The 27255-nt window shown below is 44.6% G+C and overlaps 1 protein-coding gene across 1 annotated transcript in view; it reads right to left on the minus strand.

Moving 5' to 3' along the window:
* Positions 1-27255, minus strand: part of LOC138492758 (zinc finger protein 91-like) — a 237196-nt gene that overhangs the window by 192306 nt on the left and 17635 nt on the right. The window contains exon 2 of the mRNA XM_069620138.1: positions 213-2674. Coding sequence (XP_069476239.1) covers positions 213-2086 — 1874 coding nt within the window. The 5' untranslated portion in view covers positions 2087-2674. The remainder of the gene's footprint in view (positions 1-212; positions 2675-27255) is intronic.

The raw sequence follows: 27255 nt of genomic DNA on the forward strand, positions 1-27255 counted from the left end.
GAATGGTGCAAATCCCCGTTTTCCGGCGCACAAATTCCATGAATCTGCGCCTTAGTCTTAGAACCCCTTTCACACTGAAGCTGTTCTAACAAAGCACTTTGATGGTTTTTCTACAGGGTGTTTGCCCAATATTTAGTCCGATCCTCTTCAGTACTGATAATGTTCCGACGTTCAGAGCACTCATGTTTTCTCCAGTGTGTTTTCTCTCATGCTCAGTCAGACTGCTTTTGTGACTGAATCTTTTCTGACATTCTGAGCACTGATAAGGTTGTTCTCCAGTGTGGATTCTCTCATGTATAGTCAGATTGATTTTCTGAATGAATCTTTTTTGACATTCTGAGCACTGATAAGGTTTTTCTCCAGTGTGTGTTCTTTTATGTTTAATTAGATCACTTTTCTGACTGAATCTTTTCTGACATTCTGAGCATTGATAAGGTTTTTCTCCAGCATGTTTTCTTTTATGTTTAGTCATACTGCCTTTTTGACTGAATCCTTTCTGACATTCTGAGCACCGATAAGGTTTTTCTCCAGTGTGGTTTCTCTCATGTATAGTCAGTTGGCTTTTCCAAATGAATCTTTTTGGACATTCTGAGCACTGGTGAGGTTTTTCTCCAGTGTGTTGTTTCTCATGTTGCCTTAGATTATCTTGCCGACTGAATCTCTTCTGACATTCAGGACACTGATAAGGTTTTTCTCCAGTGTGTTTTCTCTCATGCACAGTCAGACTGATTTTGTGACTGAATTCTTGTGGACATTCTGAGCATTTATAAGGTTTTTCTCCAGTGTGTTTTCTCTGATGATCAGTCAGATTGCTTTTTTGACTGAATCTTTTCTGACATTCTGAGCACGGATAAGGTTTTTCTCCAGTGTGTTTTCTCTCATGCTCAGTCAGACTGATTTTGTGACAGAATTCTTTTTGACATTCCAAGCATTTATAAGGTTTTTCTCCAGTGTGTTTTCTCTGATGATCAGTCAGATGGCCTTTATGACTGAATCCTTTCTGACATTCTGAACACTGATAAGGTTGTTCTCCAGTGTGGATTCTCTCATGCTCAGTCAGACTGCTTTTGTGACTGAATCTTTTCTGACATTCTGAACACTGATAAGGTTTTTCTCCAGTGTGGATTCTCCCATGTTGTGTCAGATGGCCTTTGTGACTGAATCTCTTTTGACATTCTGAGCACTGATAAGGTTTTTCTCCAGTGTGTGTTCTTTTATGTCTAATTAGATCACTTTTGTGACTGAATCTTTTCTGACATTCTGAGCATTGATAAGGTTTTTCTCCAGTATGTTTTCTTTTATGTTTAGTCATACAGCCTTTTTGACCAAATCCTTTCTGACATTCTGAGCATTGATAAGGTTTTTCTCCAGTGTGGTTTCTCTCATGTATAGTCAGTTGGCTTTTCCAAATGAATCTTTTTGGACATTCTGAGCACCGGTGAGGTTTGTCTCCAGTGTGTTGTTGCTCATGTTGCTTTAGATTCTCTTTTCGACTGAATCTCTTTTGACATTCCGCACACTGATAAGGTTTTTCTCCAGTGTGTTTTTTCTGATGATCAGTCAGATTGCTTTTTTGACTGAATCTTTTCTGACATTCTGAGCATTGATAAGGTTTTTCTCCAGTGTGGATCCTCTCATGTATTGTCAGTTGGCTTTTACAAATGAATCTCTTTTGACATTCAGGACACTGATGAGGTTTTTCTCCAGTGTGTTGTTGCTCATGTCGCCTTAGATTCTCTTTCCGACTAAATCTCTTTTGACATTCAGGACACTGATAAGGTTTTTCTCCAGTGTGCTTTTTCTGATGATCAGTCAGATTGCTTTTTTGACTGAATCTTTTCTGACATTCTGAGCATTGATACGGTTTTTCTCCAGTATGGATTCTCTCATGTATACTGAGTTGGCTTTTCCGAATGAATTTCTTTTGACATTCAGGACACTGATAAGGTTTTTCTCCAATGTGTGTTCTTTCATGTTGAGTTAGATGTCTTTCATGACTGAATTGTTTGTCACATTCAGAACACGGATACAATTGTTCTTGGAGGCAACTGCCTCCAGATTGGGTTTTGTCGAGCAAAAATGCCATGACAAGAGTTTTTCAATTTCAAAGTCCGTACATTTGGAAAATGTTGACTATAAACCTCCGAAGGGACGCTTGATTTTACCTACAACAGCTTCTTTCTATATTTTATATGTGTGCACCCCTATGGACAATCTACACTGTGCTGCACCATTTTCTTGAACACCCCATTTCGCAAATCAGACTGATTTGTATGACCAATGGTTTTCTAACAGGCACTACACTGATGGGTGAATGTATGAATGTTTAGTAGAGTTAACCTATATGCAATGATGTAAACACAATACAGTTCACCTGTGTCTTCTCCAATATAACATCAGAACAAACTTAAGCTAACATACATTTGCATTGAGTTCATATGTGATTGTCCTATATTTAATGGATTGTTCTGTTATAGACAGTACTTGCAAAGGTCCTGTGGTCATGGATTCCACTGATAACCTTTACACAGGGTGAGCTTTGCTGGAATGAAACAACTTTCAGACCCAGAGCTCTGGGACACCTTCAGTTTTCTTCCTTGTAAACCTTTCTAAGGTCTTCATTTCTCAGGTAATTTCCCTGAATGGCAGTGTTGCTTTCTCTCTCTTCATCCATCTGTGGAGTTAAAGCAACAGGTTATGTAAACGCCTGTTAATCAGTGCATAGCAATTATATACATACTCTATTTCAGGGGCAACTGTAATATTCTGAACATTGATGCAGGGAATCAGTGTAGGAGTCGGTTTTCTGAGACGAATGGTGGCACTGCGTAGACAGAGATCATCAATGTCAGCAATAATCGACACATCCCTTCTCTATATCGCTCCATACAGTCCTCTTTCCTTTGAACACTCTAAGAACAGGTGTTTTATTACCAAATTACGTGTCACTCAGACATATGTAAAATGAAATGCTGAATGGGGCCTGCAGGGATCTGAACCTGGTTGGCTACAGTAGGACAATGTCTGATGTCTGAGATGATCGCTTAACTTGATGAGCTATCTTACCAGTGGTGAGTACAAAGTGGAAGGCATAGTTAAAGATTTCTTTAGTGGGACATATGAAGGTGCAGGCAAAGTGGTTACACCTTATCTTTTAAACTGTACCTTAACGCCTCGAAAAAAACCCAGCCAAGTGTCAACGGCTAAACATGTGTGTCTTGACTTTGTAACATTTTAACAAATCTTTCCTTTAAATGAATTGTCATGAACTACAGTTAACTGATTCCACTCTGACTCCACAACACACAGGCACATTTTGCCTAAAATGTTTTTGATGAAATTCTGTCACCTGGTGTGTAATAGATTCATCAGAACAACCTATAGTCTATTCATAAAGTGCCTAAACACACATGCATGAAAGTGCTTTCGACCCAACCTATAGTCTATTCATAAAGTGCCTAAACACACATGCATGAAAGTGCTTTCGACCCAACCTATAATCTATTCATAAAGTGCTCGAACACACATGGATGCAAGTGCTTTGGACCAAGAAAATGTAGGAATAGAAGCAGACATCATGAGATGTGCAGCTATTAATTTAAAGCCAATAGGCCCCCTTCAGTCCTAGATTCCATAGAACAGAGGGAGGGAGGAGAGATGTTCACGCCACTAAATTGACTATAACACATACTTTTGAAATGGTGAATTAAGGTTGCAGTGCCAGATGTCAGTACTTTGTTTTGTTGTAAAGTAGTTACCTCATTGATACCTTCATGCTCATATATCCAAACCTGATAGACGTTTAATGACTTGTAACCTTAATTATTTAAAAATCAACACTTCCAGCTAGGGGCGTTTGTATAGACATTAGTACCCAAGGATCGAGGATAAGGTTATTGTCCTCTTTTAGTGCATAGGTGTAGGGTATGGGTTAGTGATTGGGCTTATGGAAAAGGGGTAGTTTGCAGGGGGCATTATAACGTACTTGCGGCTAAGGGTGTTGGCAAACGGTTAGGTTTAGGCTTGTCAGTGTGTGGTTGTTTGTATGAAAATGTTTGTTGTCAGTACCCAAGTCCAGCAGTCAGTGGCTGCCTCGGATGGTCCCTTTGTGTCTATAAGTGTCAATATCCAGCAGGCAGTGGTTGTTGATGTGTGTCTGTGAGTGTCAATATCCAGCAGGCAGTGGTTGCTGATGAGTGTCTGTGAGTGTCAATATCCAGCAGGCAGAGGTTGTTGATGTGTGTCTGTGAGTGTCAATATCCAAGAGGCAGTGGTTGTTGATGTGTGTCTGTGGGTGTCAATATCCAACAGGCAGTGGTTGTTGATGCGTATCTGTGAGTGTCAATATCCAGCAGGCCGTGGTTGTTGATGTGTGTCTATGAGTGTAAATATCCAGCAGGCAGTGGTTGTTGATGTGTGTCAGTGGGTGTCAATATTGTGGGATATATTGACCCACTCAACGGCATTGCCCCACATCACTAAGCTGCATTTGCGCAAGAAACAGCAGTCTGGCTGCGCTGGCTCCTGTGCACACCAGGACCTCAAAACTGCATTTTGGCAGCAACAAAAAAATGGCTGCACCATCCTGCCTAGCACACTTCAGGCATATGCCAGTGTGTTCTGAAATATATATGGAATCAAGTGAACAGGCTGCGTTGCTTTGCTGCAAAAGTCAACAATTCTCTTCAAAATGAAACATTTTCACCCTTTCAAAATGCTGCTTTGATGCTAATTCCATCTGTTCATTCTGAAACCACTGTGATTCAAAAGGCCCTGTCATGCCCAGGATATTTCACTGTGCTTCACCAAAACCAGGCATAATTCCTGAGTGACAGGCCCAGTCAAACCAGCTCTCAGAGAAATCAATAAGCAACTTTACCTTCACTCGCACGGGAACACGCGTTTATTTATTTCCAAATGTATCCAGGCTCAGCAGTTCAAAGAGACTCTCTGAGCCAGGTCAAGTGTAAATGTATCTGTACTTTAGATAAAACTCCTGCATTCAAGGAAATAACTACAGCTGCAAAAACAGTGTGGGCATCTGAGGGAGCTACCAAACCAAATTTAAAGAAAGAAATGCTAGCAGTTTTAACACATGTGGAAAAATGGGCTTTGCTGACTGAAGAAAAAATTGGCCTGTTTAAAAATAAATTGGGAATGAAAGCCTGCTACTTAGCAATGTAAAGGGATGATGTTAGTGGTGATAATACACCCATAGGCTATCTTCTTTTACAGGATTGTTTAATTCAGGACCTAAAATAAGAAATTAAAGAGTTTAAAACACATGGGCTGGATTTGCAAGTTCTCAGAAAAAACAGTAATTCCAGTTGCCAGTCATGAAACTTCCCCAAGGAAGGGAGACACACCATATATCCAGGACACCGAAGTGAAAATTGCCAGCTTGAAAAACTTTGAATGGGCCAGGACAAAGAAAGTTCACACGGTCGTCAGACATTCGTCTGTGCTCCAGGCTGGGACAATAGAAGTCCTGGGACACTAACCTGTCAAGTTTAAGGGGCAATATAACATTCAATTAAGATGAGAAACCCCTACCTTACCTGGAAGGAAATTACATTTGACAGAAGTTGAAGTTAAAGAAAAAAAAATGACCCAACAAAAGGAACTGCCTTTTGGTGCCAAAGACTATTTTATAAAGAAACTTTAAAGACTTTTTTCTTCTCAAAACTGATTTCCTTTCCTTTTTCACCGCTCTCTTGAGCGGTGAAAAAGGAAAGTGCATAACTCACTGAATTTACCAGCTAGAGACCTAATTTCACTTCCATATTGTACCTATGATCTATAGCTACAGCCCCACACAAAAAAGATTTACAATATTTCACCCGTTTTTATTAAAAACCGTTTAGGTAATTTCAGGCAGGAATTGCAAAGTTTGCTAATTTTCCAACGTGTCATTTGCTGCAAACCTGTTTTAAAAACCTGCCACTCATTTTTGAACTGTATGCTCTTGCTAATCCATTGCTTGTGATTCTTCGTACCTGTACATTGTTGCTGTAGTGAGGAATAATATTTGTTTCAAGGTTTTTACACACATTCATTCATTTATTCATCCATTTCCGAGTGTCATTTTTAGCATTGCAATGGTTTATAATCAGTTTTTCTCTCTTATTTGCGGAGGGAAGATCAGATTTCAATTCTGTTTTCCATTGTCATTCCTGATTACCTGCTGCTTCTGTTTATCCACTCAGAATTGATTATTTGTGGGTTGAGTGAACATTGCAGGGGGAAATTCTAACAAGTGCTATCTTACCTAAAATCAAAAAGTGCTCCTATTCCCTGGTGTTTTGTAGATTTGTAAATAGAAGGTTCAATTAAGTGCATTGCTTACATTCCTATTGTTCTTATCACCCCATTGGTGATTGCTGCCCCATATTAAACATTGTATGATTTCTTTTAATATTTAAATAAATATTATATTTTACCAACCAGCCTGGTTCATGGTCCATTGTTACCCGGGTTATTTGAAAGGGGGTGTGATATGAGTGGTGTACCATCTCAATATTCAATCTAACATCAAAAGATAGGCATTTCAATTGTGCGCTGCATACTGGGCCGAGACTAAGGTGTGCTAGCCTGATTGAAATCCTTAAATTCCAGCAAGCAGCGGTTGTTGATGTGTGTCTGTGAGTGTCAATATCCAGCAGGCAGTGGTTGTTGTGTGTCTGTGAGTGTCAATATCCAACAGGCAGTTGTGTGATGTGTGTCTGTGAGTGTCAATATTCAACAGGCAGTGGTTGTTGATGTGTGTCTGTGAGTGTCAATGTTCAGCAGGCAGTGGTTGATGCGTGTCTATGGGTGTCAATGTTCAGCAAGCAGTGGTTGTTGATGTGTGTCTATTAATGTTAATGTTAAAGGATATTTGTACCGCGCACTATCACCACTGGAGTGGTCCCCTGGTGCTCTGGTTGATCTGAAAAGGGAACAGGGGGTGAGTTAGTGGGAATGAGCATTAAATGTGCAAGAGAGCAGTGATGTGCTGTTGGCAGCCTCAACACGGTTAACACCGTTCACTGGGCTTGGGGTGCTTTCTGTTAGGTGGCCGTCCTGTGCTGTTGTGCGAGTCTATGTGTGGTTTGTTTTGTTGATGCAGTGTAGTGAAGTTTGTGCAGTTTGTTGTGCTATAGGATTGTGGTTGTGTTTGTTTAAAGTTTGAGAGGTGTATGCAGAGGGGTGACATTGTTAGTGGGTTGGTTATTGGCATCGTTGCTTAGTAGTGTTGTGCTAGATTTCCACGTTGCGGCACATGCTAACATTCTATCTAAGTGCGGCATATGCCGATATTCACAATTCCATCTAGGTGTGGCACTTGCTAACCTTCATGATCCTATCTCGATGCGACTCAAGCTAATGTTCATGATTCCAATTAAGTGTGGCACATGCTATCATTCACAATTCCATCTAAGTGAGGCACATGCTAACATGCTCAATTCCATCTAAGTGTGGGGCATGCTAACCTTCACATGTCTATCTAGATGCTACGCGGGCTAATGTTTACGATTCAATTTAAATGTGGCACATTCTGTCATTTGGAATTACATCTAAGTGTGGCATTGCTACCTTCACATTTCTATCTAGATGTGACTCAGGCTAATGTTCACGATTCCATCTAAGTGTGGCACATGTTAACATTCAAAATTCCATCTAAGTGTGGCACATGCTAACATTCAAAATTCGATCTAAGTGTGGCAGAATTTCATCTAAGTGTAGCGCCAAGGTGTGAGGTAGCCATTGAATGATACTTAAAGGTGCATGTCCTATGAGCAAGCGACTCCATTTTTGTATAAACCACAGACTCCATTTTCTACTAGGCCGCACAGGCTGCACCTCTCCCCTTCTCTCACCGTGCACAGCCAGCCATCCCCACCTCCTTCCCTCTGCCGACTCTGCGGCTGTTCTGTTCTCACAGAAGCTTGGGCATGAATTGTTGCGAGCTAGTTTAGTTTAGTTTATTCATTTGCGAGCTAATACTGTATCTCTCTTCTTCCTCTGAGATCACGCCCTGTGTGTGACCGGGCTAGAGCCTGGCCATAGAAAAACCATCAGTCTCCACAAACCTGCCTTTGCACTGACAAACCCCTCCTTGAGAATGTTATAAACCTCAACCCCCCTAACCTCATATTCCGTTGATGTAAAAGTTGCAAGACCCCTGCTCCTGTGCCACCCCAGTTCACCCCCATATAACTAATCCTGCAAGGCCTTATATTCATCCTGTACTAACAAAGAGTAAAACACCCTTGTTTGATCCAATAGACACTTAACCAATGTATTCTGAAATACTGTGTTAGCTAAGGCACCTGGACCCATATACCTTTCTTCTCCCTGTGGCCCAGGTAAAATGTCTATGTGATATATATTATGTTGAAGTTTATGCACTATATTAAATCTTGCATGACTACGATTAGTGTGAAGTGTTAGTTTAGAAAGAAATATAACTGCACGGACATCGCCTGACCCCGCACCCCTCCCTGATGAGCCCAGCTGACCCATGTGCCTCAAGAATTTACAAGTTCAGCGTTCACCAATCCTGGAGCAACACGATTATATAATCTGTAATGTCTTGTCTTCTCCAACCAATGAGCAATACTTATTGTATCCCCTATAGAACATGTCATCAATGGCCTGTTTTTGTAATATAATGTGTGTTTTCTGTATTTTAGGCAGAGCGCTCTCGGAGTAGCAGAGTCCTCTGCGTGCCCCCTTTTAACTTTATACAAAGACCTCTCTTTTAATCACTCGCAATTGTTCCTGGTCTCATTCCCTACTGGGGTGTGTCCATTGGTGTCTCATTATTTGGTTATTTTATTGTATAAGTGGGGAATGCCAGCTTTCATGTGGCATTGCTACCTTCACATTTCTATCTAGATGTTACTCAGGCTAATTTTCACGATTCCATCTAAGTGTGGCACATGCTAACTTTCCGAATTTCATCTAAGTGTGGGACATGCTAACAATCACATTTCTATATGGATGTGACACAGGCTAATGGTCACGATTCACTCCAAGTGTGGGACATGCTAACCTTCACATTTCTAGATGCTACGCAGGCTAATGTTCACGATTCCATCTGAGTGTGGCACATGCTATCATTCCCAATTTCAACTAAGTGTGGGACATGCTAACATTCACATTTCTATATAGATGTGACACAGGCTAATGTTCACGATTCACTCCAAGTGTGTGACATGCTAACCTTCACATTTCTAGATGCTACGCAGGCTAATTTTTACGATTCCATCTGAGTGTGGCACATGCTGTCATTCGGAATTACAGCTTTCATGTGGCATTGCTACCTTCACATTTCTATCTAGATGTTACTCAGACTAATGTTTACGATTCCATCTGAGTGTGGCACATGCTGTCATTCAGAATTACATCTAAGTGTGGCATTGCTACCTTCACATTTCTATCTAGATGTGACTCAGGCTAACATCCAAAAATCATGGAGAGGGTGAGGTTGTTGGATGGAGTTGGGCAGGGATGCTAATTTATGTCCTCCTGGGGGGTGTCGCTTGTGTCCTATTTGACCTAGCGTCGTCTCTCTTGTTATTATGGGACTTTTCGGGTGTTGTCATTGTCATCCTAGATTCTGTCATATTGTTCATTGTGTTTCCTGTCTGCTTGTTTAGTTCTTTCAATTTGAGTCTGTGGTGTTGAAGAGCCAGGTTTTTAGTAGTTTTCTGAATTGTAGGTGGTCTTTGGTGTTTCTGATTTCTTTTGGGATGTTGTTCCAGGTTTTTGCGGCTAAGTGGGAGATGGAGGAGCCCCCTAGTTTTTTCTTGAGATATGGTTTTGGTTCCATGCGGATTTCATTGCTTGATCTGAGGGGTTTCGTTGGCTTGTAGATTGTTATTTTCTTTTGCAGGAATTCAGCTCCTTGACCACTGATTGCTCTGTGTGTTATGCACATTGTTTTGAAGGTGATGCATTGTTTGGCTGGGAGCCAATGTAGTATTTTTAGTGCTGGAGTAATGTGATCTCTTCTGGAAAGTTTGAGGAGGAGTCTGGCTGCTGCATTTTGTATGCATTGTAGTTTCTTCAGGAGGTATTCTGGCATCCTGAGGTAGAGGCTGTTAGCGTAGTCGATTCTTGACATGATGAGGGTGACAATTGTGAGTGTTTTGTGAGTGAAGGAGAGGAAAGGTAAGATTCTTCTTGTGTGAAGGAGGAAGAAGCATTTCTTGATTATTGCATTTATTTGTGGTTCGAAGGTTAGTGTGTTGTCCATCAGGACTCCTAGATTTTTTACTACCTTAGATGGTGTTGGCGCGGTTCCCATTTCCGTCAGCCAAGGAGGTAGGTGTTGTTCTCTTGGTTTTTGGATATAATCATGATTTCTGTCTTTCCTGGGTTGATTTTCAAGTTGTTGGCATTCATCCAGTTGAAGACTTCTTTTAGACACTCAATTAGGGTTGATTGATCGGCTTGAGTGTCTACGATTTTGTAGATGATTTGAGTGTCGTCTGCATGGTTGTATCATGAGATTTTGTATTTTTTGAAGATTCGGATTACTGGAGTCTGGTAGATGTTGAAGTATAGTGGTGATAGTGAGGACCCTTGTGGTACTCTACAGTCGTTTACTCGTGGAGTAGATTTGAAGGGTTTTATCCATACTGTTTCTGTTCTGTCTGCTAGGAATGACTTAATCCAGATTAGTGCCATGTCCATTATACCTATATTTTCCAATCTTTTGGTTAGGGTGTCATGGCTAACTGTGTCGACGGCTGCGGAGAGGTCGAGCAAAATCAAAGCTGAGGTTGTGTTGGAGTCTGCGTTTGTTTTAATGTCGTCTCAGATGGATAGTAGTGCCGATTCTGTTCCTCTTGCGGGTCTGAAACCGACTTGTGCTTGATCTAGCAGGTGGTGTTTTTCTACATGTTCTTGGGTTAACTTTTATACAGACGTTTCTAGGAGTTTTGCTAGGTAGGGAATGTTTGAGATTGGTCTGTAGTTGGAGGTCTTCCACATCGCCAGTTGTGTTTTTTAAAAGTGGTTTGAAATATGCTAATATGAAGGATCTTGGTACGGTTCCTGTTGTGAGTGAGAGATTTAGGAGGTTTCTGTAGTATTCTGATGGTGTTCATTGTGCAAGGATTGATTTGTAGATGTCAGGGGGGCAGGTATCCATGGGTGATCCTGCTTTTTTGCTGTTTTTTACCAGCTTGGCTAATGCCTCTGCTGATATTTCAGGAACGTTTTAGAGTTTGTGCTGTGGCTCTTCGTTAAGTCCGGTTGGTTGAGTGTTATGGTTGGTTGGTCTGTTTTGTATGATTTGTCGGATGTTGCTGATTTTGTTCTTGAAATGGTCTGCCAGGTCGTTGCAAAGTTTCTCTGAGGGGATTGGAGTGTTGTCGCAACCAGGTGGGTTTCTCATTTCTTTAATGATGTTGAACATTTCTTTTTGTGTGTTGGTGGCATTGGTGATTCTGTCATCATAATGCCTTCTCTTCGCCTTTTGTATTTCCTTCTTGTATGCACGGATTTGTTTCTGGAACCATATTTTCTTATCTTGGTTGTATTCTTTCCTCCGTTCCAATTCCAACTTCTTCTTGTCCTTTTTCATGCTGCTTAGTAGCGGGGTGAACCATTTTGCCATTGCCCTTTTTTTTGAGGGCGTACATGGTTTTTCCGGGGCGACGTTTTCAATTGTGTCAGCAATTCATTTGGGGAGTAGCTCCGCTTTCCCGTCTAGGTCAGCCAGCTCTAGTTCTGTAGTTGAGGGTGTGGTCATCTCCAGCTGTTCCATTAGGTTGCTTGCTTTGACGGTTTTTCAGTTTCTTTTTGTGATGGTTGTGAGCTTGGGGGGATGGATGCAGAGTAGAGTTGGTAGTCTGATCACGAATGGGATGATGAGATGGTCGCTCCACAGTATTTGTATTGGTGGTGTTGTGGTGATAAGTTTATCCTTTGCGAAGATTGCGTCAAGGGTGTGTCCTGCCGAGTGTGTTGCCCCTTTGACCAACTGCTGTAGTTTCATGGTTTTTAGCTGTCCAATTAGAGAGTTTTGGGAGTTGGCGTGTTTTCCTTTGAACCAAATGTTGAAGTCCTCCAGGATTATTAGATGTTCATGCTTGATGGCTATGTTGGTGATGGCTTCTATGAAGTTGTCGACGAAGGTTGCATCGTATGCCGGTGGTCTGTACACCAGGATGAATGTGATGTTGGTTTTCGGATTTCCTGATAGGTGTAAAACCATGGTTTTGCACTTGATGATGTTGAGAGGTTCATCTGTGAGTGTCAATATCCAGCGGGCAGTGGTTGTTGATGTGTCTGTGAGTGTCATTATCCAGCAGCTAGTGGTTGTTGATGTGTGTCTGTGGGTGTCAATGTTCAGCAGGCAATGGTTGTCTCTGCGTGTCAGTGCCCAGCAGTCAGGGGATGTCTCTATCTCTCTGCAAGTGTAAGTGTGTGTCTATGCAAAACCAGACTCGGCTGTTAGTGACTGCCTATCTCTGTATGTCTATGTCAGCACCCAAGTCTCGTGCTTCCTCCGAGTGCCCTCACAAGGTGTGAGGTGTGTTGTGGCCTCCGGATTGTGATTAATAGTCAATTAAACCATCTCCAAGTTCAAGGTGAACGGTCAAAAAAAAGAGCTGGAGGGTGCCTATAAATGATGGTGTTGCAGCAGACACACACTTTATTTTTGGTCTTCAAGGATTGTGTCCAGGAAATGTTAAAAACAAACAGAAGGAGTCGTCTTTTAGTATCTTTCTGTGAGTTTCCATGTCCAGCTTTAAATGGCTGTCACTTAGTGTCTGTAAGGGTCTGTGTGTGATGATCATTGTATTGCTGTCAGTGGCTGTCTCAGAGTATCTGTAAGAGGATGTTTGTGACTATCCATGTCTGTGTGTCAGCGGCTGTCCCCGAGTTTGTGTCTGAGTATGTATCCATGCCCAGACACCAATGGCTGTCTCTGAGTGTCTGTAAGAGGATGTTTGTGACTATCCATGTCTGTGTGTCAGCGGATGTCCCAGAGTGTCCGTGTTTGTATGTCTGTCTGTGTATTGTAAGGAATTCATGGTGGCAACAGTAAAGACAGACACAAGTGATCACAGTTCAAAGGTTTTTATTGAACAATAAATGCAGGGTGGAAAAACGCCTAACCTAAAACTAAATCTAAAATGGGAGCAAGCATCGACCATCAAATGAAAATAAGGCAGTCCTAGTGGCGTGTCAAAATAAAAGGGCCTACACTATGAAAAACCTATTGCCAATCCTGTGTCGGAAGCAGCCTCTTACGGTCTTTCAGTGCGCATTGAGTTGCGGCTTGACACGTTCGCCCACGTTTGAGGGTGCTTTCCTCTGACTTCGGACTGCAGACAAGGAGTGGGGCTGCAGTCGAGAGGAGACAGGAGAGCTGTTCTGAACGCCCCTGCTTGGTCCACGGTGAGGCAGACCCCCGGGCGGTGCGGTGGTGATTGTACACAGCGCTGCCGGCTGGTTTCACCAGTGGAGTCCATAGCGGGTGAGCTTGGAGGCAGCAGTCCCGTGATTGGCGTGGGTTCGGTGCTGACGCATGTTTCATGGACTTGGGCTTGTGTGAGTGGTTGCTGGTCTGTGCTGTGGGTGCTCTTTTTCCTTCTGCTGTGGGTTGCGGTGGGGCCGCTGTCGGTAAGGGCCTTCACATTTGAAAGCTTCTCTGCATTGCCACTCGCTTCTTGAAGGCATTTGCTGCCCACATAACTTGTCTTTATCTCATTCTACCAGGCCCCTCCTGGTTTGAATTCATGGGGAGGCCTTGGCTCAAGACACTTGTTGATCCACTGTAGTGTGCTACAAGAGTCCGCCGTGACTGGTCCCTACTGTTACTCAAGTTATTTCTGTATCCCTGATACTTTCCTCTGACTAATTTTATGGTCAACCTGGCCCCACTCAGCTCTATCACACTGGCACCGAGAAAAATGACAAAAAGTAAGGTCACCAGATAGAGCCTACGCAGTGAAGGGGTTAGTTCTGTTATGTTATCTGCACTTGTAAAGCGCACGGTCGCCCGAAGGCATCATGGCGCTGAAAATGGAGGACTGACCAATTAACACAGACACATAAAGTAAGGTGCTAGAAGAGAGTGGTCTTAAGCGCTCTTCTAAAGGCAAGATGATTGGGAATTTTCTTACTGGGGCGGAGGAGACCCAAGGAGGGGGGGCCAAAAGGCAGCAGTCCACAGTGAGGAATCCGGGGGACAGCCCACCACCAGCACCTTGGTATTGTCGCCGTTGAGCTTGAGCCAGTTCTGATGCATCCAATCGCCAACGGCCCTTAGTGCAGGTAAACGAGCCTGGAGCACCGCAATGGACAAAAATGGCATATCGTTGCCACCTTGTAAAAAAAAAAAGGGGGAAGAACGACCCAAAGAAAAACAAGGTGTCATCCCAGAAGGATATCTCTGCCTTTTTTTAAAATAAAGCCCAGCCCCCTGTTGTTCCAAATAAGGACCAGATCATACTGCCTGCTGGCGAGCCTGCACAGGGATCTGGTAGATCTGAAAATGCCCCTTTGTTACCACTGCCACTTCTTAACCCAGACAACACTTCATATTCTGCTGCAATGGCGGTGGATTCCGACAGCCTATGCTCGATTGACAATAATGGGTCACTGCTAAACTTATGCATGAGCTTAAAGCAGAATTCTTTACCAGCTGAGTGTGAACAGCTTGACAAGAGTATCTTTCTGCGAGCCGTGACTTAGAGAAACTGGGCTCAGCAATGGAGGGCCCCTCAGACACTGAGGATTGTGACACTGATTTCTCTGTATATGACGATGACCAGTTGCCTCGCTCCCTGGCGATAACTCACAAACTGAGTCGTTCAGCTAGTACTGAAAAGTGCTCACTGTCCCTGGGTTTTTTGGCTGACAAACTCGATGCTCTGCACCGACTATGTACTAATTTAGCAGAGGGGCAGCGAGAACAAATCGAATGCTGGGCCTTGTGGCTGACATCGCCATCGCCTCAAATACAAATTGCCTGAGCATTGTTAATCGCGAGGGGAATAGTGGCCACAGACCTGAAGTTACAAAGTACACCAAGAGGAGTAGGCCAACGACTGAAAGGAAGAAGGTAATCAATGCTCCTCGGGACGCAGCCGAGGTCGAGGCATTGGTTACGCAGTTGGACCACTGTGAAATAGTCAGCGTCACAGAAAACTCTAGAGAGCAGGCGCTTGAGATCATCGCCATGGAGCACCCCTTAATGAATGCACCAAATGAACCTGGCAGGCAAGTGCAAAATAAATACATCAACAAGACATTGATTCCGCTGGGGGCCAATGGCTCAGCCCCAAACTTAAATATAAAGAGCAAAGGTGCCACACAGCGTTCTCCTAGAACTATTAGTCGCAAGACCTGCGGAAACATAACATTTGTTGTAAACAACCAATTAGCAGATGATTCCACAAGAGAAGTCACACTGCATGGCCCTTTAGACAATTGGTTCCATACGCCAGCACTGAGTAACGGAACTGTTTCCAAGGGGTCATACAGTGTGAGGGCCACCTCTGGCTACACTGTTCAAAATACGATTGAGAAAACTGCATCCACTGTGAGAGCAGCTGGTTCCTCTAAAGAAAACCAAATTATGGAGGAAAATGCAATTTGCCACACTGGTCCACAGGCCAGGCAGAAAAGTGCAAGAAAACAAGCCGGGCGGTGTCGGCCAGACCTTGGGGCTGCACATGAATGGTCCACCCTAGCAGCCATACAATTCCCGACACTACCAACCGGGAATTCCAGAAGACTCCCGTCAAAACATCTTAAAATTGTGGAACCTGCACCCCCGCCTCCAGCACTTTTTTCAATAGGTTGTGGCTATTGAATTTGCTCCACATAATACCAGACTTGGCCTCAATCATGACTGAAGATATTGAGTGCATAGAGCTTCCTAAGTACAATAGTGTGTCAAACTGGGGTCTGGTGACCTTTGTTTCACCCATGATAACGGAACGGGTTTGCTCAAATGTGAAGTTATTTAGTGAACTGCGCGTGGAAGTTTTGATGTTTGAATATGCTGATACCAGGAGGGATAAGAGTGTCCTATGTAGAGCTGGGGATGTGCAGAAAGAGGTGATGTCTTAGGCTACAAACGCAGCCCTTAGTTCTTGCTCAATGTCTGAGATTGAAAACCATGTAAATGCTGTCAGAATTCAGGGCAGATGCTTGAAAGCACAAGCTGAGGAGGAAGGACCTGGGCTCGATCAGATGGTGTCCTTTACTATGCCATCTTGGAACACTCAGGGTCATCGTTCCTTTACGTTAAATCCTGCAGGTTGTAATGAACTACAACTGTCTTATGTCTTTGTCCGGCAGGAAACGTGGTTTATGACCCCTTTTCACATGGATGGTTTCTCCCCGAGCATGTAATCAAGGGTCGCCCCAAAGGGGGATTCTGCATGGGGCTGAAAAATGTGTATACGCTTAGAGAATTAGCAGAAAACTAGGGCACACGAAAATCTATTAGCTGCGGTACTGGTGGGCTTCCCGTCTACTCAAATTGACACCTCAGTGTTGGGTCTATATGATACTCTGTGGGGAAAATCTACATGCAAACTTATCGAGGCGGTCCTTGACACACGTGTTAGGGAGAATTCTCTGTTTGGGCTGAAATTCCTAACCTAGTGAGTCCCCCAGCGGCTTTGCTGGATTTCTTGGGTTTATTTTTTTCTCCTGCCAAGAGTGAGACTCTTTTACCCTCACTCTTGGACATGATTTGAGTGTGTTTCTTTGACTCTAGATGTGTTTAATGGGCTGTGGGGTCTTTTACTCCATAGGGCTTCATGTGTTTTTGTGATGTGTGTTACACAGCACCCTCAGTGCAGTAACACAGGGGTGTCATAGTGACCCCCAAACATAGACTCCATACCCTGGGACTGACTACTGTCTCCCAGGGCATGTAAAGTCACCATTGGCTTTACTAGTCCTAAATTGTGAACAGAACCAGTACAAACCATCATAATGTGGAAGTACTGGTAGGGGTAGTTCGATTGCCCCTGGGTCTGTTTTTCGAGGGGGTACTGTGCAGTCCTCCCTCGTCGAGTTTCTGGCTGGGCTGGTGGCAGTGGTTACCACGTGTAATATTCCTTAAGAATATTCCCTATGGGATTTTCCCATATATTTTAAACGCACCACTTTTTGGTGCAATGTTAAAGATACCGCCAGTTTATTTATTTAATATTAATTCACCGGTAGGGTCTTTTTGCCAGAACTCGGTTTTAAAATGGCGTTTGTGTTCGCCTCTGTAACTCCAAACCAAAGGTCGAGCCCTTTGTTGCACTTTTGGCGGGCTTCTACACAGAAGCCCTCCAAAGTGGTGCCACTCTGTCTGGGTACCACAGGGGGTGTGGGAGGGGTTTAGGCACCTTGGACTAAGTTGCCTTGCCAACTCAAGTCGCACTCTTGCGGGATTGGCCCAAGTGGTGAGCCACCCCGCTCACCACTTAGCATGTTTGATTGACAGCTAGGCTGAATGAATGGGGGTGTCTTGCATAAAAGCAGGGCTTTTGGGACTGGAACTTCAGAAGTCGCCGAAGGTCCTGAAAATCCGAAGAGGGAGAAGCTGAGCCGACCTGCTACGACGACACCACCGGTGGATCCCTGCTGAACCGACTCAACACTTCCCAACGACAGAGGAGATCTCCCTGCTGGACAGTCTTCTTCCCTTGACTGGTGGGAACAACCAGTTTACCTTCTTTCTTCGCTTCCAGGACGTCCAAGTGGTCGAATTGCCCGTGCCAAGCACCCCGGCAACCGGATAGCCACTTACCCCTGAACAGCGAATAAAAGGACCGCTCCTTTTAATTGAGAACTCCACGGGTGGTTTCTTCCCTGGCAGTGCAACGACCGTCTGCTCTCCTCCACGACGAGATCTTCTCTCCCCCCGGACGAAGCACCCTCTTGCACCCGCTGCCAGGAACAACTGCCTCCGCTGGAGCGTTCTCACCATTTTTAAGGTACCGTGTCTGCCAGGCCTCCCTTTCTATAGATTGCTACAAGGTAATAATAACTCCTTAACCTTCTAGACAGGGCTGGCCGCCTTGACCACCTAACTGGTCCCTTTCTCTTGGTCCAACTATTTTCTGAACCTTGTTCGAGACTTTTGTGCACTTTTTAACCGTGCGACCTTGGACACATTTTGCCCGGAGCCTCTTAAAGTGGGTCCGGCCGTTTGTACTTTGACTTTACGGTTTTACCCTGCCTTCTCCTCTCGCTGTGTTCTCCTGAAAGTGTTGGGACCTGTTTCAATCTATGCTTTGCCTTTCCCTCCCTTTTAACATAAGTTATTAGAGTGCCATCTTCGTTAAATGCTCACCGCTGTCTGAAAATAAGTGTTGCTTTACTTAAGACTTGTCTAATAACCGTTTAAGGGAGTGTATATACTTTAGTGACTGTGTTTTTGAACTGCTTGATATTGGTGCCAGTGTGTTTAACTAGATGTGGTTTTAAATAAATAATTATGTCTCTTTACATCAAGATCTGGTCAGTGTTTGCTTGTGCTACTGTGTTCTTTTGACCTATTGTGTATGTTCTGTATACTGCCTAACTCTTCTTGAGAGAAGTCTGATTGCTCGGCCACAGCTACCAGGTAAATCTGGGTGGTACAGACTGCTACCAATTGGGTTTACTGCCAACCACCTGTAGTCTTAAATCTTTTGCAGTGGTCCCAAAGGGAACTGCACAGGTTTCTGCCTAACAACACTGCATTCATGGGTGGGGCAAAACAGAAGGGTTGGTATCCTATTGGCTGGGGATTTCAATAGAGACTTTTTGCGGGGTGGGTCTCCCTCAATTGAGGGGGGAATGGGCAGAATTGGTATGGGATGTGATAAGGACTGGATTGCTATTTTGGACAAGCTTGATCTGACACTGCTCCCTATGGGGGAGGCGGGGACTGATTACACTGGGTCAAATGGTATCTCCTTTTCCTTGATTGACTTTATATTTGTAAATGGAGTCATAAGTGAACTGGGCCCGGCTTTACATCCCAAAGCAGTGCTGACGAGTGACCATGTCACCCTTAAAATAACTCTGCAGATCTCTGATGGCATCCCCAGGATGAAGTTGAAATCCACCCCTACTGTAAATCTACAGGGCAATCGCCTCGGCTGGTCCCAGTTGAACATAAACAGCTTAAGCGAGGAATGAAAGAGTTGTAGAAATAATGGGGATTTGCCCCTCATGAAGTAGGATTGGGACCTAAAATCTATGGTAACAATGCTCAGAGCTCACGATAAGCGAAATTGGACAGTAAGATTGAAGGGCCACACACCGTGGGTCCCCTATGAAGCTGCAATTGCAGTCAAAAAGCGTCTGATCAACGCGGAGTGTCGGAAAGTGAAGCAGTGTCGTGCTTTGACCACGGTGGTTATGAAGAGCAGACTGCCTGAAATAAAGCAGGACTACAGGCGATGTGTCAGAGATACCGTTATGAAGATACAAATGCAAAATGGATGTATTTAAATAGGATCTTTCGAACTCATGACTCAAAGAGATTTTGGCACATGATTCGCTCCCTTAGAAGCTGACAATTGGCCCTAGAGGTCAGTCCCATTTCCTCTAAAACTGGGCTGCCCACGTAAAAAAAGGTTACATGTCATGGGAAGCCAACTTGCCCAACCTTAAGGATTCCCCGATGGTGGGCACTCTTGTTTGCCATCAAGTGTTGGCTTCCGATTATGGTGAAAGGATCTAGAAAGTCAAGCCATCTAGGGCTACGGGGCCTGACAGGCTTTCTAACATTGTGCTGAAGCAAGAGCCTACCCTTTGGGCTCAGATCCTAAAAAGGCTCTTCACTCGCATTTGTAAAACTGGATTTTTTCCGACTTCATGGCGAGATTTTATCCTGATCCCGGTATATAAACAGGGTCTCAGGAGTGATCCCAGCTGTTAGAGGCTTCTGGCTATGCTGGATTCCAGCTCGAAAATCTTTGCGGGAATTTTACTCGATATGCTCACCCAATGGTCTGATGAGAAACATCTCCTCGCTAAACATCACTTTGGATTCAGAAAGGGCTTTGGAACAAAGCATGCCATGTGGGTCCTTATGAATCTTATCTCAGATGCTTAGAAGTCCCCAGAAACTCCTTTAAACGTTTGCTTTGTAGATTTTAGTTCAGCATTTGATTCAGTTATTCAACTTAAACTATGGGCTAAGCTGAAGGGGTCGGGCATCGATCCTTCACTACTGTATTATCACACAACTCCACAATAAAACAACGGTGCAAGTCTGATTGTCTCGGGACGGTGCCTTGACGCTGCCCATTGAGACAAATATGGGCCTGAAGCAAGGCTGCGTCTTGGTGTCGTTACTGTACAATCTGTACATGTCTGATTTGGATAGGGCATTGTTGGCTACTCACAATTATCCTCCCCAATATGGAGGCGAAGCAGTAAACACCGTTACATATGCTGACGACATCGCTATCCTGGACAGAACACCAATAGGCCTACAACGCTCCCTGAACACATTATTAATTTATGCAGAACGGCCTAAGGATCAATATGAAAAGAAAAAAAAATAATGGTTTTTGGTAAAAGACCACAGGTGGGAAATAAATTCAACTGGACATTGGGGACAAACATAGTAGAAGAAACTGATTCTTACAGGTATTTGGGGCTTGGGGTAAAGGCTACCACCTCCTTCATTCGCTGTATGATTCAGTGAAGCCAGGTGGTTGGTCTTGAAGAATGTGATTGACAAGTGGGGTGGATGCTCGCTGGAGGCCAAACTGATTGCCTATAAGACTGCAACTGTCCCCGGGATTCTCTATGCTTTGGCGATCTTCCCTAGGAGGGTGTTCGGAAAGATTTCATAATTGTATGTAATTTTGCCTCCATGTGTACACCCCCAAACCTTTTGCTGCTGTTTAGACACCCTAGACTGACTTTGCCAGAGAAGCACAGCCTTCAGCTGCACTCCTCTGGGCTTTCGCTCACTTTTAATGGGGAAACTGACATGCCCTTAAGACAGTCTGTACTGGGAGACTTTGTTTACCTTAGTTTTTTTCTACTGTTGCAACTTTTATGCAACATGTAACAAGTGCACAATGTACCTTGTCTGGCTCCAAAACGGCCATGCCACGAGATTCTCTGTTCTGTCCTTTGGCCATCTTGTCCCCTTTGCCATCCCCAGGTCGAGTTGACCCGGGTCAGTCCTTATTTGGACATGCAGTTTCCCGCGAAACGCCAAGCTTTCGCGGGCTTCTGCATGCCTTGTGTGTGTGTCTTCAGGATGTGGGCTGGGGTGTCTGTCCCCAATACACATCCTGGGTGCCAGAGAGTCTGGAGTGCCATGAATGACTGGGGCCACCGTGGTCTGTGATTGGTCCACGTATGGAGTGTGTGTTTATGAGCAGATCTCCCATTGGGTCCTCTCCATTTTGGCGCAATGGGAACTTTGGATAAGAGCGGGCCAAAAACACCATACCATGTTGATCTCTGGAGTTGTCACTGAACGAAGGATAGGTTCCAAGTATCCTGAAACCAAGAAGCCGAGTAGAGGAACCGCTGGTGACACGCTGGAAGGTTTGGCCCCCTGAGCCTGCTGTCGTCCCGTGGGACCCCTCTGCATCTGGTCGTCCTAGAAGGTCTGCGAAGATGCTTCGACTCATTAGAATAGTGGGACCAACTATACTTGTCACCTTCATCAAACCCTGCAAGAAAGACTTCTCGGAAGTGTCCCTGGGCCAACCAGAGGGCTAACCAGCTTATTCAGGACCTTTGCTCTGTCTCCGCCGTGGTTTTGAGGAGGCCTTCGAAACTTGGTACCTCTTTAGATCTGTGTTCATGGCACTCTCACACCGAATTCCGTACACTTGGCATTACCAGGTATGGAGTAACGTGTCGCCCAGCCGTGGTGACGAACTTTGCAGGTGCGCTACATTTGTGCCCCTCTTGGCCCTGAAGCCTGCTGCAGTGAAACTGGCCTGATCCATCCACCAGGAGCAGAGAAATCGCCACTGTCCCGTTTGGGAATCATCAAAGTATCTACGCCACTGAAAGCCACAGAGCAGCAGAAATTGTCGCATTTGAACATGCAAACGAAGTGGACTCGACTGCCGAAGTTTGGTCCGGAGTGCACCTGGGGCGGTAAGTGACAATAGCCCCTACCAGTGGCCCCTAGCGCATCCAACCCTTTTTAGACACGAGTGGCCCCTGAGGGTCCCTCTCCTTTCCCCTGCTAGTGCAAACTAGCAAACTATTCCCAAGTCTTGGAACCAGCTCTGCCCTGTTGGGGAGATCCTCCTCGAATAGTGGGAACTTATTCTTCATCACCTCACATGCCTTCCTGAGCTGCTACAGACCCCTGAAGAGACCCCGTTTTCGCCCATATGCACTACCGTGTGCGCCAGCATTGCAAGTACATTTGAGCAATAGGCTCCCCTCCCCTTAGGGACTAGACTGCCTTTCAGTTAGTATTGTATTTAATGTAGAATTGCCTGAAGACTCTTTACACTACCTGCTTCCTTCCCCTTTTAGGTTGTGGACCCACTCAGTGCATTAACCCTTTAGGCCACTTGGTCTTGTATATATGTATTTAGATGGGATTGTATTGATCTAAAAGTATTACTGTGATTATTATTGTGTGGTTAACTTTCAAAGGCCTTGAAATAAATGTACATATAAGTTATATATATACACCTGACTGGGAGTGATTTCCAAGTGTTGTTTACTCTGTGTGCTCATTGAGGTCTTTCAGTCACCCTCACTCCTCCTGAGACCAAGTCTTGACTGCCGCCAATGCTACCTTGATTGGTCTGGCTTGTCCAGAAGGTTACCCTGTTCCAAGAAACTAGGCTGGCCTTCTGAACCTCTGGCCACCAGGTCAGAGTTCAGAAATCTGTCTTAACACTGGCATTGATACGATTTGTTGTATCAATGTGTCCGGATATTTTGCCAGTTTTTGGAGTTTGGGGCAGCTGGTTGGGTATCTCATTTAAAGAACGTCTATGTCAACTGTGTGGTTCACATATTGAAACAGTAAGACACATTTTAACATCTTGTCCTAATCTGAGTCAGCACTACATCAAGGCGTACGCAAATTTCAGACTCTATGAAAGCGACCAATTCCGGAGCCTACTTTATGCGGCTGAGTCGTATGTGGTCGACTCTGCCGCTTATCACCTCTGGCTGAGGGTAAACCTCATGCTGGAGGAAAAAAAGGTGTTTGTTTGGCTCTAACTAGCTGTAATAAGGGAACTAATTGAAGTTAATTATGTCTATGTCGATGAAATTAATGGTTCAAAATCCTTCTTTTTAATTGCAATGTTTTTTCTGTTTTATCTTCTGTAAATTAGTTTCTGTTGTTTTTTGTTATTCTTTTCTTCTCCAGGGTTCTTTTATTTATAAATTGTTTAGAAAATGTACTCTTTTTAACTCTGTAGTGTAAAAAGTTCCTTACAACTGGCTGTATGCACTTAAATAAGAAAGAAAAAAAAGAAAATTGCCAATCCTTACGCTAAATACAAAAGAAGTGTGGGATAGGGTTTCAATAAAGAAAGAAGTGTTCTCAAATCATGAGTCAGTATGTGATTGCCAGGGGTCTCCCTTCCCCATGTTTTCAGCATGGGGCAAGGTGGGACAGATAAGCCGACAGTGCCGTCTCAGCTATCAGGTTCTTCGATGGTTAAGTCTCCTTTCAATAAAATGTCTCTTGCCTACGAGGGCCTGATGTGTTCAACAACAAACAAACAAAAAAGTTCTGTTCTACGTAGGTCTGTGGATGAAGGCTTCATCCATGGGTCCCCCTATTCCGGGCGTAGACCCTTCACAAAATCGTCTTAAACAAATCAACTAAACAGTTCCTTGTTCACTGAACTTTGGGTGATAACTTTCCACCCCGTATCTCCCTCTCTCTGGCTCTGACCCCTTTCAAACTTTAGCCTCCCTCCGCCCGGTTCGCTGTGGCTTTTCTCACTTTCATGAATATAAATGTATCTTTAAACAGTTCTTTGGGTTTTGCCCCTTTCGTAAGCTTCCCTGTGCGGGGTACACTCTCGCCAACTTTTACAACACACTGTTCATACGCTCATTTTACCAAGCGGGACTCATGTCGCTTAGCTTCGCATTCATCTATCGGTCAAAGACTTTCGACGGTACAGAGAATTTTACTAGACCCCAGTATGACCACTTTGACCTCTTCTCGCCTCTTCCCAAGGTCTTCTGATTACGGTAGTCTCTTAATCTCGGGTAATCACCCAGAGATCCAGCGTGAGCACCCATGTGGTGCCAGACGCCTCCGTTACAGGTTTTTCTTCTCTTTCTCAATAATTTCATTTAAACCTTTCAAAGTTCCAATTTAGCTGCTTGCTACTTTCCGTACAATACGGTTCGGTTTCATATCGGTTTCATATCGACTCTCCCCTCGACTTACCGGCTGTGATGAACCGCTTGGCTTTCTTCTCCTTCGAGTCAAGGTTGGTACCACGGAGACCAGCGTCTCTCCCCGGCTTGGTTATCAGCAGAGGAGGGTCTTGTGTACAATTGACAACCTGCTGCAACACACGCTGCTCTTTTCTTGCGGTCTTATGTTTCCGTCTGCAGAGGTTTCACGGGCCTTGATCGGAAAGGGCAAGGTCACTTCTCTCCTTGTCACCCTCTCGACATTCGCCGTCTTTTGCCTCCTCTTGAACTTCAGTGCCGAGTTAGCTCTCACGTCGTGCAGTCTGCCTTGCTCGTCTTGTGCTCCACCTTTTATCCCTGTGGGGAAGGGAAAGGGCTGTCAGGTGTGGGTGTGTGTGTGTGATTCTGGTCAATTGCCTGACTTTGCCTGACCCTTGTATTGGGACATGTCAGGTAAATGGCTATGGTGTTAGACCGTTGTCTACCGTGGGGTGAGATAGTGTACGTGTTGTAAAAAGGGGGGGCAGTGTTTTGGAATATCCTACGTGGTAGGATGTGGAAAAGGTGTTGAAAGGAGGGTAATACACCATCTCGCCCATCGGTGTCCCACTCCCTAAGGAGCCCCCATCCCGATGAGCCTCCCTCACTGGTCCACCCACAGGAACTGGATCCAATAGCGATGGCCGTGTCCTGGCCACCTGGAAGACAGATCCCCAGGGACTAGTCAGGGAGACACCTTCAGGTTTCTAACACAACAGTAAAGAGTATGAATCCATGCCCAGACACCAGTGGCCGTCTCTGAGTGTCTTTATCAAATACAAAACTAGAAGTGTCATTCGAAGGTGTGTCCTCTGGAAACTCAGGATCTTGTTCATGCACCCCAAAGGTATAGATCCAGTAAGGCAGGTTTTTAATCCGGGTGAAAGGAACACAGTAAGTAATAAGTGCTTAGATGGCACTCGACAAGTGGGCCCACACACTCATCACAGCAATCACCTGAGTGTGATAGTCCAGTGATTGGATGAAAGTTGGAGAACTTTGATGTTACTACTGATGGCCTACTCACAAGCATTGGCAATGTCAATAGTTTGGGCTTTTGTGTAGGCATGTGAAAGGCACTTGCCAAGCACCTCTGGAGAGGTACTAACTGGCCATTGATGGTAGCAGGTGCAAATTGGTGCGAGTATATGGGCAACTAATAGCAGTGCATGACAAATGCATAATGCCTATGCACAAACCAAAACGGTTGGCATTGCCAATGCTTGCTTTTTGTAGGACTTCAGTGAAGGACACCATTTTAATCATGATAATGTCCCCTCCTATAAGGCTATTGACATATAGAACTGAGCAAACCAAGAGGAAAGCGCGTTTACAGTGGGGGACACACAGCAGATACAAGTAAGTGGTAATGTTCACTTAATGTACAATATACCTTACACAACTGCTTCTCAATTTAGGCCATTGAACTTCACATGTTCCTCTCTGCCACTGCACAGCTGAGGACAATTGTTTGTGTGCTGCTTGTGGCCAGAAGGTTTGGAATGAGGTTTATACAGAGCTGATAGACTGCTTTCCAATCTGCCAATATTGATTGAAACACTGACATGCACTCCACTGCTGTCACTTCTGAAGGGCACGCGGCAGGTCATGCTTCCTGATGTGGCCTGTTCTTGATTTCCTTTGAGCATGTGAAAGCACATTCCTCATTCTTCAGCCAGAGCCTGCTACTAAATTGCAGAATGGGCCCTACACATGTGAAGCATTATCACACCTTTATCAGGAGCTGTGTCGCCAGAGAGCCGGTGTGAAGCACACTGCAGGCTGCTATTGGTGGTCAGAACTTTGCTCGTTCCTTTGGGACCTGTGCTAGCCCCAAGGATGTCTGAGGGGCAGGTGGTGAGACCCTGACCCCAGGCCCACACAACCAGAAGGGGCTGCTTGTCACCGCACTGCTGCCCGGGTGAGTCTCATGAGAGTAAGAGAGAGAGAGAGAGACTCGGGAGCATGCGGCTGACTGAAGCGGAGCGGGCAAAAAGAATGCATAACACGGCACAGAGCGGAAAAGAGGAATGAAATGAAAGGATACTAGTAAAGCAAGATAGATTGAAAGAAGAGTGACAAGATCCAGAGTAAACAAGAGAAAGTAAGTAAAGCCGAACGTGCAAGGGACGCAAAGTGAAAGAATTGTAATAAAGAGGGCGCAGGCGACCCAAAATGAGAGAGATGATGCAAGCGACACTGCGGGAAAGCTAGAAAAGGTGCCAGTGGGCACGGAAAGGTAAAGAGACTGCAAGTGTGCACGAGAAAGCTGGAGAAAGTGCCAGGGGGCACAAAAAGGACAAAGACGGTGCGAGTGTGCACAGAGGAAATTAAAGAAGGGGCCAGTGGGCGCAAGAAGGAGAGGAATGTCCAAGTGTGCAGGAGAAGGAAAGAAAGGTGCCAGTGGGCACGAGAAAGGAGTCAAGAAAACAGAGGCGAACAGGAAGGGGTGCAGAATGCTGTGAAAGTAAATGGTTAAGAGCAGGAAATAAAAGATAGGGGTTAAAGCTCGGAGAGGTCGCGCTTAGGAGGAGCAAAGAACTGACTTTTTCGAAAGTCTCTGATGCTACCCCTTTAAAGAAGTGTATATGAAAGAAAGGTACATCCTGACAAATTGAACTAGTGTTTTGAAACCCAAGAGGGGCCTGAGCTTGGGGAAGGGTACCCTGAGAGGCCTAAGAGCTGAACTTGTATTTGAACTTAGAAGAGGCCTGAGCTTGGGGAAGGGAACCCTGAGAGGCCTAAGAGCTGAACTTGTATTTGAACTTAGAAGAGGCCTGAGCTTGGGGAAGGGAACCCTGAGAGGCTTCAAAAGGAACTGTGTTATATTTCATTCCTGGTGTTTGGAATTTCAACAAGTTAAAAACCCAAGAA

Source organism: Ambystoma mexicanum, chromosome 10, assembly GCF_040938575.1.
Source record: "Ambystoma mexicanum isolate Mex_15411 chromosome 10, UKY_AmexF1_1, whole genome shotgun sequence".
Taxonomy (NCBI): domain Eukaryota; kingdom Metazoa; phylum Chordata; class Amphibia; order Caudata; family Ambystomatidae; genus Ambystoma; species Ambystoma mexicanum.